Below are 14,689 nucleotides of genomic sequence, written 5' to 3'. Positions count from 1 at the left end.
CTTTCACACCCAAGCCTGCAAGCACCCCCCCCTGCACCCCAGTCCAATTGTATCAGTGTCTGTGGCCGTCACAGAGGCCAAACAATGGGAATAATAATAAGCCAGCTCGCCCCCTGTCCGGCAGAAGCACTGAGCGAGGCCACTGGCCAGCAAAGTTAGAAGCCAGCGGAATTGAGGGGTCAGGAAAATTGGGGTGGGTGGGTGGGAGGGTGGAACTAGAAAGCGGGCCATGATCACAGACTAGTGCAAAACATACAGATAAATATATATACAAGTTTAGGCCAAAGACTAATAATTTTTGTGGTTTTTTTTTTGGGGGGGGTGTGCTTTTCTGAATTGGAAGAGATCGCCCAAAACTCATACATGGAATTACCTCCTGACCACCCTTTTTCTTAAAAAGTTCCTGCAGAAACTTTCCCCCTTTTTTGGCGTATTTTGTTCAGAAATACAAGTGGATTTTTCCCTATTTTCATGGTTTTACCCACCGGCGTGCTAAATTTTGGGGGATGTCACCGTGGAGCGGTTGGTTGGTCTTGGGGCTGTTTCTGCAAGATTGGGGTAAGTGGGTTTTCAGACATATATATATATCTTCCTTAATTCACTTTGAATCCACCTTACTACGTAGCTCTGTATATGTATGGATAACAATATCTTAGTTGGACTTCTGTTGTTTCTCCTCCGTGGTGTGAAATCGAACCATTCTGGGGCGGGTGCAGCGATTCTGGATTTGGGAGAAATCAGTGAGGATGGAGATGGGGTATGGGTTAGAGATTCTGTTGTGTGTGTCCCCCCCCCCCGCATTCATTGCAAAAACTTCAGCAAATTATTCCCCCTGCCTTCCCAAATAGCAGTGCAATCTCAAGTCACTTTGGGTCTAAATTTAATTTGCGTTTGTCATATTGTCAAATCTTGGATACTTAGGTCTGGGTGAAATCTCAAAGTCCATAGGTTTCCCCCTGGTTATAATACCACTCTAGTGAGTTGGGAGAGCTCTATTCATTTGCAAACTGGGGAGCGGGAGACTGGGAGATTGTGGAAACCGAGTCTACTATGGCTGAGTTCACAGATTGGTTTGCCAAACCAAGAGTTGATGGTCTGACAGTTGTGTGCATGGAGGGATGAGAGGAGAATAGATGATTTTGTGTTTTTCTGTTTTGATATTTCTTCTCTGACAGGACAACTTTCTCAGATTCTGAACGTTCAAATGGAGTGGGGGAAGACCGAGGTTTATAAGCATCAATAGAGTGGCAATCCCAGTACAGGAAACAGTTCATTTATCCCCTGCTATGTAAATCAAGCTATGGATGGACCAGAAATTTGGAAGGAGGGTCTATGGATGGGACGGAGTTATGCCAGTTGCAAGAGTTTCTTTCTTTTCAAGTCCTAGACAGGGTTGTTTCGCTGTCTCCCAGATGTCTGCTCAAGACAGGACAATTGGAGCTTGAAGCTGTTGGGTTTTTGAAGGTGGCAATAAAGCCGATTGGATTGTTTGGGGGTTGAACAAGGATTCCCTCCCGAAAGCTAGGTCTCGGGGTTTTATTTTCTGGTTGTGTAGCCCATTCACAAATTTGTTTCAGTGCTTTGGAAACTGGGATAGGGTTGATCTGAGCGTTCTCATCTTGCTTTTGTGGTTTAAAGTCTGGTCGTGTCTCAACTCAATCCCGGGCACACAGGAACCTCACCCTGTATGAAATTTATGACCCTACAGTGGATCGTCTCTGGGTACAGGAAGGAGAAGGGTGCTTAACGCAGGTTAATAGAGCTGGCTGGGGAAACAGAGGTCTTCTAGGTTTACTTCTCTGCCTGAGCAGGACTTGGGAGCTCCTACACAGAGATGTTTGTTGGCGGCACATTTTATAGGGCTATTGGTGCAGGCTGTAACTCACGAGAGTTAATGGATCCTAACTCTCTAGTGTGTTTTATTGGGGCATGCTATGGTGCTATTGTGTTTTTTTTTCTTCTTCACAGAGACACTGGAGAAAACCGAAACATCCCTTCATATTTTGACCCCCTGTTTCACCCTAAACACACATTTGCTTGTTTGTTTAACCACCACCGCTCTTTTTTTAAAAAAAGTTGAAGCAGATTTCAAGAGGCAAGGGGAAATTTGCCACAGCTATGGCTGAAATCTCATGTGCACTTTCTTAAGATCAAGCCCTGCAGAGCACAGTGGGACTTACCATATATCTGAGCAAGCACCCATATCATTGCACTATACAGTCACCTTCCTGAAAACCGTTATCATTTGCCCTCCCACCAGTTTGGAAAAATGCTCTGTGTCTAGAAAAGGAGTTTCGAGACTGAGGTCTGTAGACCATCAGCAGTCCACAAATTCCATTTGAATGGTCCATGGTGTGTCTGTAAAAAAATACAATTCAAAATCATCCAGCACCACGTTGCAATTGCTGCAACAATCGTTAAGTTTATCTGCCAGGACACTCAACCAATTTTAAGTGGTCTGTGGAGGGGGCGAAAGTTTGGGAACTCTTAGTCTAGGACATGAAGAAGAAAATTATATTTCTGGTCAGAAGTGGGTGTAGTTTTGCTTTGTTTTTAAGTACTTTCAAAGGCCTTAAAAATAGATGTCAGTTTTGGGATTTTGAAATGCAAATAAGTTAATTGCAAATTCAAATGTATCCCTATCGTGTTTTATGACTTCCTTGATATTGTATGTGGGCTGGAACTGGTCTATCACAAATAATAAAATTCGTAAGTTAATGCAGTTTGTTACTGGTCCTTAAAAAGATATTAATGAATATTTGTTACCAACCCATCTTGTCTCATGTATATATGTGCCAAAACCTGCTCCCTTTTTTCTTCTTTTATCCAAAGTTCCTTAGTGCTCATCAAACCCCCGAAACTGAGCTTTATTTGCAGCTGAAATAAGGCACTTATCTGAAATGCTGCACTGCTAAACTTTTAATTTGACACATATTTGGAGTCAGCTACTGTACTTCCACCACCCACCTAACTCTTAAAACTAACCCACTTTAAGCAAGTGATCTGTTTGGCTGGGCAGCATGATGCTTGAAAGAGGCCATCGTGGAAGTTCGCAAATTCCAAAAGGGTTGCCCCTCACGAGCCCAACAGGGGGAAAACAAGCAGCCTTGCAGAATCTACAAAACAGATTTCTCTTGTTAGAAGTTTCTGCACACCATTTGGGAAGGTTGTAGCCTTGTGAGAGAGCATCTGCTTTGCATGCAAAAGGTTTCAATTTCAATCAGTGAGCATCTCCTGGTAGCGTCGGGAGAGAGGTGCTGCTAAGCAAGGTGGATAACTACTGAGCTAGATGGACCAGCGATGTAACTCAGTATATAAGGCATTCGCTCTTAGAGCAAAGTTTTTCCAAAGTCATTGTAGCTTGGATATGATCTCAATAAAACTAGAGTTCAGTGATCTTACACATGACGTGTTTTATTAGCTGGTAATAATAATAATAATAATAATAATAATAATAATAATAATAATAATCTGCAATGGTTTATAGCTAAGACAGATGGTGGAAGAGGCAACATTTGGGACTGGTGCATTTTCATGGCATCAGTTGTGGTGAAAGGGGGGAATGCCCTATCACTAAATCAGTTGATTTCAGGACCCTGAGATGCTCCATCAGAGACAACCAAACTCAAATGGGAGCAGGGATCGGGGAGCAAATTCCTACTCCCCCAGGGGTGTTGCCCAATATATATTTATTATTGTTAATGTTGATTGCACCAGAATTAGACACACACAAAAACATTGCTTCCACTTCAATTTGCACCCTTAAAAAAGCCACAACACAAAAACAGGGATGGGTTGGCCTTTGAAACAGCCCCCTGTATTTTGGCAGATGAAGTTAAAGCATGATTTAGAATAAAGGTGATAGTGGAGAGATAATCATGTATAGCACGGTAGTATAGTGGTGATGAGAAATTCAGCTCCGGTTCAAGCCATATTTTCCAACCCCTGTTTGTTGTGGGTTGTGTGGGGCCCTCACAGGATACATAGGGGCCCCTAAGAGACATGGCAAATTGCTCCCCACCAGCCCATCCCACAATTGCCAATATCTTATGGCAGAAGCCTCTGGGCTAGAGAGAGAGAGAGAGAGAGAGATAGAACAAGGCAAACTCGTATTTAAGTTGCCAAACTTCCCTGGAAAGAGAGAAACAGAGAGAGAGAGAGAGAGAGAGAGAGAGAGAGAGAGAGAGAGAGAATTTCCTCAGCTGTTTGGATATACAGTGGTACCACAGGTTAAGTACTTAATTCCTTCTGGAGGTCCGTACTTAACCTGAAACTGTTCTTAACGTGAAGCACTACTTTAGCTAATGGGGCCTCCTGCTGCTGCCGCGCCGCCGGAGCACGATTTCTGTTCTCATCCTGAAGCAAACTTCTTAACCTGAAGCACTATTTCTGTGTTAGTGGAGTCTGTAACCTGAAGCGTATGTAACCCGAGGTACCACTGTACAGTATTATGGGGAATTAATAGCAGGGGCAGAAGAACATTGACTCCTGGACTCTTCTTTCATGAGCTCCTAGTACAAAACTGTGTTTCCCAGCCTGACCCTTATTCTAAGGGAACCCCCTTTCTTCCAAGCAGAACTGGGGAATCCCGCAAACTCTAGTTTGCTGAGGGTGCTGGGAACTGTAGCTCTTTGAGGGGCAAGCTACAGTTGGAGGAAATATTGTGCTTGAAATAAACAGTGTGTAGGCTGCCCAAGGAAACCTTAGGCTTCCCAGGGAACTAGTGGGACGTGCAGAATTGAGTGCAACAGCCTACCATATTTACTTGGGTCAGGGCGCTGTGAACTGGGCACGCTACAATTCCCAGGATCCTTAGGGCATCTGCCTGCACTTCAAATGTGCTTTGAATGCGGGTGTGTGTGTGTGTGTGTGTGTGTGTACGCAGCCCCCCAACTATGGCCAGCTCACGCCAAGCCTCGCACCCTCTCCTCGTCACAGGCCCGTCGACTCCATTTCACGAACGGTTGCGCCCCGATGTCAAGTCCAAAGGCAATTTGCCTGAGGGGACTTAGAAAGGAGATGAAACCTGGGGGTCGTAACCCCCTTCTATGGCCCAGCCTGAGGAACAGTGGGTGGGGGGTGGCCGGCCCTAGGCCCGTGACCGATGGCGGGGCGGAGGCGAGGGTCCGACATGGAGACCCACGTCCATGAGTGATGGGGCAAGTCATGGGAACCTCACCCCGAGCCCATCACGTGGGCCGGCAGATGGGGCGCGAGGAAGGCGGGGGGCTGCCGAGCAGGGGACGGGACAATAGGGCCTGCCTCGGCCCCTTCTGACCCAGCCCATTGTCCGCCATGCCGGGCCCCCCGCAAAGCGTCTCTCAACAGCCAGGCTATGGGGCCTCCCCAGTCAGCCATGCAGTTGCTAAGGCGGCCTTGAATGGTGGCATCCATCAAGATGTCAAGGGGGGGGGGACAATCCCGTCTCCCCACCTCCCTCGCCCCCCTTTTCTCCACAGAGCCCATTGTCATCGCCCGGAGTTTAACTTTGTGCTGGCCAGCCGGCTGAGCAAGCGGCCCTCTCTCTGAGGGGATTAAAGTCTCTTTATTTATTTCCCCCCACTTCGCACAGCAGTTTCCATCTGTTTGGTTTGGGAGCTTATGGGGTTTGGGGGGGGAGAGAGGGAGGTTGTCTGGGGCGGCCACGTGGGCAGCACCCGTGTGTGGACTCCCCAGGGATCCTGCGGAGAAGAAGGTCCTCTCCCCTGGGCTGAGCCTGAGGAGGGAACCTGAGGAGAAAGTTCGGCGACTTGACTTTGCTTTTCAGGAATTTTAGGCACCGCTGCTGAGCTCAGGCCCCAGAAGTGAAGTGAAATGCTATGAGCCGCTCTGAGATCTTATGATGAGGAAGGGTGGCATAGAAATTCAATAAATTAAAATGAAATTCTGGTCCTCATGGATAAACGGCTGGCTTAAATTGGAAGCTGCCTTATTCTGAGTCAAAGCTTTAGCCCATCTTGCTCAACATTGTCTACAATGTCAGTCTACAGTCTACAGTCAGTCTACACTGACTGGCAGCAGCTGTCCTGGGTTTCAGGCAAGAGAGGCCAAGGAGTGAACCAGGAACTCCCCTCAGAAGTAGAATCTGACTTTATTTATTTATTTTGTCGCAGGTAGGCAGAGCATGCAGATGGTCCCGGGTTCAAATCCTGGCATCTCCAGGTAGCAACCCTGCTTGAAAACCTGGAGAGCAGCTGCCAGTCAGTGCACTGAGCTAGCTGGGCCAATGGGCTAACTTTGTGATGAAGTAGCTTCCTTTTGTTCTGGTCAAACCATCCCTTTCTTTACAAACGTGAGGACCATGATCTGAATGTATTTTATAGAATCGCGGATGCAGCAACCCCTTGCCCAACATGGGGCTCAAACCCACAACCCTGCGATTAAGAGTCTCACACTCTACCTAGTGAGGGAAAGGATCATAGCTCAGGGCTAACCCACACGCTTTCCATGTAGAAAACCCCAGGCATCTCCAGCTAGGGCTGGAGAAAGACTGGAAAGCCTCTGCCAGTCCGTGTAGGCAACACTGGGCTCAGGAGGCCAATGCACTTGTAGAAAACCAATACCAGTGTTCCTTAGTGGTAGAGCACAAGATTTGAAGCTCCTGGGTTCAATCCTGGACCTCTCTAGTTAGAAAAGGATTTTGAGCTGGGGGTTTTGGAACGATCTTTCCGTGCCTGGGACCCTGGGAGAGTCATGGCTAGGCAGGTGAGTTAGAACGGGCCTAGGCAGACCCAGGGTGTGTGTGACACCTATAAGTCAGCTTTGTTATGCTCCAGGTATGATGGCGCCCCCATCGCCAACTCACACATGTTTAGAGGGCGCAACGCCTACTGCCAGCCCGTCCCACTGTGTCTGAGGACCCTCCTGCTCTTTGGCTGAGTAAAAGTAAAGGTAAAGGTACCCTGCCCGTACGGGCCAGTCTTGACAGACTCTGGGGTTGTGCGCCCATCTCACTTAAGAGGCCAGGGGCCAGCGCTGTCCGGAGACACTTCCGGGTCACGTGGCCAGCGTGACATCGCTGCTCTGGTGAGCCAGAGCCGCACACGGAAACGCCGTTTACCTTCCCGCTGGTAAGCGGTCCCTATTTATCTACTTGCACCTGGAGGTGCTTTCGAACTGCTAGGTTGGCAGGCGCTGGGACCGAGCAGCGGGAGCGCACCCCGCCGCAGGGATTCGAACTGCCGACCTAGGCGCTGAGGCTTTAACCCACAGCGCCACCTGTGTCCCCTTTGGCTGAGTGGGGCCCCCCAAAACTCTGCCCTAAAACCCATTGCGTCTCCACCTCCATCGTTCTCCCCGGACACTGAGGTCCAGCTCTGAGGGCCTTCTGGCGGTTCCCTCATTGTGAGAAGTGAGGTTACAGGGAGCCAGGCAGAGGGCCTTCTCAGTAGTGGCACCCTCCCTTCAGATGTGAAGGAAATAAGCAGCTATCCTCTCTTTAAAAGACATCTGAAGGCAGCCCTGTTTAGGGAAGTTTTTAATATTTAATGCTGTATTGTTTTTAACACTTGATTGGAAGCTGCCCAGAGTGGCTGGGGAAGCTAGATGGGTGGGGTATAAAGAATAAATTATTATTATTATTATTGCCTTACAAGCACCACACTGGCCCCAGCTGTGCATGACTTGGAGCCCTTGCCCACATGCCCTCAACCCCTCCAAGTCCGCGACGCAAGCCGACGTGTGGCAGAGCGTGCTGGGAACGCATCATTTCGGCGTGGTGCCAACCCACCCCTCACCCCAAATCCAACTTCCTTCCTCCTTTTTTGTCCCTTTTTTTGACAGACACCCCGACTGCCGGAGGGTGTGGCCAGAGACAGAGTTGGCCCTCTTTGGTCTGCGGCCAAAAAACACGGCTTGTGAATGAAATGCCTTTCGGATGTGTTTGGCGGGTGGGGGGGGGAGAGAAGAGGGGGGCGACGACCCCCAATGGGGTGTGGTATGGGCCAGGAAGTGAGGGTGAAAGGAAGCGAGATTAGCCCCTTTGAAGCTATAGAAATCGCCCCACTCGGAAGCCAAGAGGCTCTTAATTGCCCTTGTTCTTCCCCAAGTCCCCCCAGCTAATTTTAGACTCCCGTTCAAGGCTCTTTGGCAGTCAGAGGCAATTTGGGGACATAAGGGGAGGGGGATGAGGGTTTTTTGTGTGTGGGGAGGGAGAGCAGTGAAGACGGGGTCTTGGCACGAGAACTGCAGGATGAGAAGGAGCAATGTCACCTCTTTGCTTGTTGTTGTTGCATCCTTGCATTGACTCTGGATTGTTATTATTATTATTATTAAATAATAATAATCATTGTTGGTTATTAATAAACATTTTTGCTATTTATTTTACTGCATTTATATCTCACTTTTTCCTCCCTCCAGCTTCCTCTGCTCTTTTTAAAAATCATCTCTTAGTTCAGAACAATGAGGACTGGAATCTTACTATTTTATTTAAGGGAAGGGGTAGAGCATCTGTTTTGCGTGCAAAAGGTCCCAGGTTGTATCCCTGCCATCTCTAAGTAGGGCTGGGAATTGTCCCCTCTCCTGAAAACATGGAGAGCTGCTGTCAGTCAGTGTAGACAATATTGAGCTAGATACACCCAAGAGTCTGAAAATAAGAGGTGTTTTTGTTCTTGCTTGAGTACAGAGAAGTTCTGTTTTTCTCTCAAGGGCAAGAGCTGTAACTCAGAGGCAGAGTGCCTTTAAAAAAAAAAAAAGCTTATCATTGATTTTAATTATTTTTCAAAATGTTTCAAATAGCTGTTTTTACTGATAATTTTATTCTTCATTTTGCAAAGCACTTTGAGGTTTCTTTGGGTTGTTGTTTTTATACAATCAAGTACGGTAGTATATAAATTTTGTGGAGACGACCAGTTAAATTCTTCTGGGGAGCAACTCTTTTCTGACGGAATGCCTGGTTTCGACAATTGTCTTATCCGTGCAATGTATTTTGTTGTCGGTAATGGCTTTGGCAAACGAATAAATAATACTTGTATTTGTTTTCTTCTCTTTTTTTGTAAATTTCTTTCAGATTTTGCTTAGGGTTTTCTGCTTTCCGATCAAACGGTATACAAGTTTTATTTATTTCATAAAACGTGTACGCCGCCTGGTTTTAAACGAAGCAAAACGAAACCCAACAACCCTCAAAGCAAATTTTATGAAATAAATAAATAAGTAAAATACCATGCTGCTTTTAAAGCAAAAACCAACAGACAGACAACCACCATGGATGGTGGAGGTTGGCTTACCAGGCCTGTAAATCTCATTCTTTCTCACAGGCCTGGCCTACCCTTCAGAGCTGGCGTTCCTCTTGGAGCCCAGCGACGTGATCGCCATCCGAGAGCGCCCGCTCCTCTTGCACTGCCAAGTGGAAGGTGAGGCGCCCATCGCCATCACCTGGTACCGGAATGGGGCGGCCCTCTCCAACGACAGCCATGCCGCCATCTTGTCCAACGGCTCCCTGCGGCTGGAAAGCGTGCACCGGCGGCCCCGGGGAGGCGGAGTGGCGGACGCCAACGTCACGAATGACTCCAGCGCCGGAGATTACAGCTGCACTGCCCAGAACCGCTACGGCTTGCTGGTCAGCCGCAAGGCCCGAGTGCAAATTGCGAGTGAGTTTGGGCTGGCCAAGATGGCCGCCGTTTGGCGCTATCTTCTGTGGGTTCAAAAAGGGTGCAGCGGGTGGGCTGGGAGCAGCGCTGGATTTAGGGTGGTGCGGGAAGTTATCCAGCAACGGGAAAGGAAGCCAAGAGGGCTCCAAACTGAGAAGATCCATCATGGAGAAGATCCATTTGGGGGTGCCAAATTTGTGCCAAGCCCAGAGGGTCCAAAATGGAGAAGTTCCAAAATTGGGAAGATCCGTTCCAAAACGGGAAGGTGCCAAATTTTGGCCTTGCGCAGGGTACCATATTACGAAAAAATTAACCAAGTCCACCCTGGTGGGAGTGTTTTCTTGTTTTGTTTCCATGTTTTTTATTAACTCTGTAATTTATACATCAGGGTGGAGGTGCTCAGGCCTGAGGGAGCTCTCCAGACCTTTCTGTCTGGCCCTCAGAAATCTCCTCAGGCAGAAGAACCTGGGTTCAATGTTCAGCATCTCCAGGCAAGGCTGGGAGAGGCCTCCTGGAGAGTCACTGCCAATCAGTGTAGGCCAGGCTTCCTCAACCTCGGCCCTCCAGATGTTTTGAGACTACAATTCCCATCATCCCTGACCACTGGTCCTGCTAGCTAGGGATCATGGGAGTTGTAGGCCAAAAACATCTGGAGGGCCGAGGCTGAGGAAGCCTGGTGTAGGTAATACTGAACTAGATGGACCAATGGCCTGACTCCATATGAGGCAGCTCCCTCTGTTCCAACTGTCTTGCTGACCATTATTATTATTATTTTTAAATAATATTTATTAAAGTTTCAACAATTACAGAAAGAAAAAATAAACATACCACATTAAACAAAAACAAAACAACACACCACAATATAAAAAAGAGGGGGGGGGGGAAACAAAAAAAAACACCAGAGAAATAAAGCCCATTAAACAAAAACAAAAACGCAAAAAAGAAAATGCATCAGATTTCCTCATTACCATTCTTTCATTAGCTTATTTCCTTGACCTCCTCACACCTCCCTTTTTTGTATTCTAGGTCTATTATCTATTTCAGCAATGTCTTGCTGACCATGATTACTCTTCTCCCACCAATCCAAGTTTGGATTGTAACGTCCTTGGGTCTGGGATCTCTTCCTCCATCTCTTACACCACACGAACTGTAATGTCCTTGGGGCAGGGGCTTCTGCTCCCAAAAGTGCCATGCATGCTGACAGTTCTACGTACAGCTGTACCTTGGTTCTCAAACATAATCCGTTCCGGAAGTCCATTCTGTAGGATGCAAAACTTATAGCAGTCAAGTACAACAATCCTACAGTGGACATGTTAGGAGATGTTTTGTACCACTCAGGAGAAGACTTCCTATTCTGACTGAGTTGGAACAGACTTCCACTGCATGTGACTTGAAGAGGGTGTGCTGTGTTGCACTAGCATGGAGGAGCACATGGCCTCCATGTTCTGATCGGTGTGTGCTCTCCATTTTGTATGTCGCTGTGTGTTTGGAGAAGTGACTGCTTAGTCGCAGTCACTTGTTGGGACCAACTCCTTTATGGAATAGTTCTAGTTGTTACGTAACCTAAGCCTGCCTTCAGGGATATGTTTGTGAACCTGAATGAATCTGTGAGTAAACTACTTTTATATTAACATTAATCAGATTCTTGTGTTTATTCTTTTTAAGAGGGATTAGAAGGGATTTTACCATGAAGGGATCTTTAATAGCAAGACTCAGATGAGTCAGGAACAAGCTGATTGCTGCATAATTTAAAAAGTGGGATGTTTGGAACTCTGCTGGAATACGGAACTTGCTAGCGCAAGTTAGGAAGGATATCATTCAATAATATATCCTCTCCTGCCTCCCTAATCATCCCCACACATTTGACTTCTGAAAACGTTCAATAGCCAAGGCCTGGTTTCCGATTGGTTGTGGGAGCTTCCTGCGCTCAGTCGGAAGCCGTGGGAAGCTGTGTAGTTTGTTTGGCTTCCGAAAAACGTTCGCAGACCAGAACACTCACGTCTGGGTTTGCCGCGTTTGGGAGCCAAAACATACAAGTCCCAAGGTACGACTGTAGATGATGCCAACAACATTGCTGGGGGGAGCTCCGCATGCGTCTTGGGGGTGGCGGTGGTGATTGCGCCCTGTTTCTCCCCGCAGCTCTGTCCAAATTCCACATGCACCCGGAATCCATGGCCGTAGAAGAGGGAGGCGTCGCCCGGTTCCAGTGCTTCATCCAGGGCGTCCCCGAAGCCACAATAACCTGGGAGCGCAACCGCACAGCCCTGCTGACGGATGACTACCGGTGAGCTCTTGAAAGGGCCTGGGGTGCTGGTGGTACGGTTGGAGGGGACTGGTGCGCTTGTGTGTTACGGATTTGGTTTGTGGTGAGTGAGTGTAAGGTGAGGGAAGGAAGCATCCCCGGAATCAGCAATAACCAACAAGGCAGGACTTTGGAAGGGAGCAACATCCCAGCTAAAGAGGACGGGCAACTCAAGTTGATAGAATATGCACAACTTGCAGGTTTAACATACAGCATAAGAGAGGAAGAAGAACATACTGTATTTTTCCGTGTATAAGACTAGGTTTTTCTCCTTAAAAATAAAGTCAAAAATTAGAGGGTGTCTTATACACGGATACATCTCCCCTCATTTTCTTAAATCTGAGTCCCCCAAAATAGGGCGCATCTTATATATGGGGGCGTCTTATAGATGGAAAAATACAGTTTAAAACAGATTAGAAAACGTTTATTGAGTACATGGGAAATAGCTGCATACAGCTGAAAACACTGACAGCGTTAAGATAAATTCAACAGAGTAAATAATTCTTGATGGGTGTAAGGGTGGAAAATTGATTTGAATGGTTATAACAAAATATGCAGATGGATGTAAGATATGTAAAATGGAAAGAGAAGAAGGGAAGTTGTTGTATAGTTTAAAGTTTGTAAAATGTTGGTTTGAAATTGTAAAACAGAAAATTTAATGAAAGTGTGTGTGTGTGTGTGTGTGTGTGTGTGTGTGTGTGTATATATATATATATATATATATATATATATATATATATATAAAACCAAGGCAGGACTTGGGGGCAAAGTCCTTTAACTTCACCTCCTGCCAACCTAGCAGTTCGAAAACATGTCAAAGTGCAAGTAGGTAAATAGGTACCACTCTGGCGGGAAGGTAAATGACGTTTCCGTGCGCTGCTCTGGTTCTCCAGAAGTGGCTTAGTGATGCTGGCCACATGACCCGGAAGCTGTACGCCGGCTCCCTTGGCCAATAAAGCGAGATGAGCACTGCAACCCCAGAGTTGGCCACGACTGGACCTAATGATCAGGGTCCCTTTACCTTTACCTTTACCTGGCCCTCACTCAGCTGCCGGTCACTTAGCAGAGTTGGTGGATTTGTCCTGCTTCCCTTCTTCCCTTCCATTTCCCCCCTATCCATGTTATCCATTTCACTGGGCATCATAAGCCATCTCCAAGTCCCAAAGGCTGCAGCCTTCCTTCAAAGGGGATCCACTCCCCCGCTGGCCCAGGGGAGGCGGGAGACCCACTTCCAACCTCTTCTCTGTTTCATTCTCTCTCTTCCTAATTCTGCCAGGTACACTCTGCTCCCCACTGGGATCCTTCAGATCACGGGCGTGCGGCGTTCCGACGTGGGCACCTACCGCTGTGTGGCCAGCAACATCGCCAACACCCGTTACAGCCAGGAAGCCATGCTGAGCATTAGCGGTGAGAATCAGCCGAGGGCCATACAGCTCTCTGCAATACAGGACCCACAGCTGAATCACATCTGGGATGAGGCAGGAAAGCCAGCTGATTTTCCTTGGGGGGTATTTGGAAAATTGGCCGCTGGTCTAGTGAGCTAGAGAGGGAGGGCATGGAGTTGGCAAGGTGGGGCAGGGGTTTCTCTGAGGTGCTTTTGAAAGTAAAGGTTGTATCTGACGAAGCTGAGATTCCGATAGCTGAGATTCCTTTGCATTGCAGGACTAGATGACCATAGGGGTCCCTTTGAACTCTAAAATGATATGATTCTATGACGTTCTACATAGAACTGCTATGTAGAACCCTATATCGGGCATGTGTGTTATTCAAATTCAAATTTATTTACGGCTATTAGCCCATAAAATATGTACAAACATAAAAGCACAGAAGCATAAAAAACCAATACATCTAACAACAGAAGGGGAACACCACGATGCAAGGGTGGGTCATTGAGCAGTGACAAATAACAGCTTGGGGCCCGGAAAGATCCAAGGGACGGTTCACAGAAAAAGGAGAACTGGAGACGAGATCCATCATGCACTCTCATCATCCCTTCCAGTCGGGATTCAGGCCTCATCATGGGACTGAAACTGCCTTGGTCGCACTGGTTGATGATCTTCGGCGGGCTAGGGACAAAGGTGAGAGCTGTTTCCTAGTTCTGCTGGATCTCTCAGCGGCGTTTGATACCATCGACCATAACATCCTTCTGGACCGTCTTGAGGGGCTGGGAGCTAGGGGCACTGTCATACAGTGGTTCCGCTCCTTCCTCCTGGGCCGTGTTCAGAAAGTGGTGGTGGGGGATGAGTGTTCAGACCCCTGGGCTCTCACCTGTGGGGTGCCTCAGGGTTCTGTCCTCTCCCCCATGCTTTTCAACATTTACATGCAGCCGCTGGGAGAGATCATCAGGAGGTTTGGGCTGGGTGTTCATCAGTATGCGGATGATACCCAGCTCTACCTCTCTTTTAAATCAGAACCAGTGAAGGCGGTGGAGGTCCTGTGTGAGTGTCTGGAGGCGGTTGGAGGATGGATGGCGGCTAACAGATTGAGGTTGAATCCTGACAAGACAGAAGTGCTGTTTTTGGGGGACAGGAGGCGGGCAGGTGTGGAGAATTCCCTGGTTCTGAATGGGGTAACTGTGCCCCTGAAGGACCAGGTGCGCAGCCTGGGAGTCATTTTGGACTCACAGCTGTCCATGGAGGCACAGATCAAATCTGTGTCCAGGGCAGCTGTTTACCAGCTCCATCTGGTACGTAGGCTGAGACCCTATCTGCCTGTGGACTGTCTCGCCAGAGTGGTGCATGCTCTGGTTATCTCCCGATTGGACTACTGCAATGCACTCTACGTGGGGCTACCTTTGAAG

The 14,689-nt window shown here is 47.7% G+C and overlaps 1 protein-coding gene across 1 annotated transcript in view; it reads left to right on the top strand.

The window, feature by feature from the left end:
* Nucleotides 1–315: 315 nt before the first annotated feature.
* The window catches only part of LOC307205538 (immunoglobulin superfamily DCC subclass member 3-like), a 34,876-nt gene continuing 20,502 nt past the window's right edge, over nt 316–14,689 (top strand). The window contains exons 1-4 of the mRNA XM_079958024.1: nt 316–558; nt 9,255–9,587; nt 11,727–11,871; nt 13,166–13,296. Coding sequence (XP_079814150.1) covers nt 507–558; nt 9,255–9,587; nt 11,727–11,871; nt 13,166–13,296 — 661 coding nt within the window. The 5' untranslated portion in view covers nt 316–506. The remainder of the gene's footprint in view (nt 559–9,254; nt 9,588–11,726; nt 11,872–13,165; nt 13,297–14,689) is intronic.

Source organism: Podarcis cretensis (assembly GCF_951804945.1).
Source record: "Podarcis cretensis genome assembly, chromosome: 16".
Lineage (NCBI taxonomy): Eukaryota > Metazoa > Chordata > Lepidosauria > Squamata > Lacertidae > Podarcis > Podarcis cretensis.
This window is presented reverse-complemented; position numbering and strand designations above follow the sequence as displayed.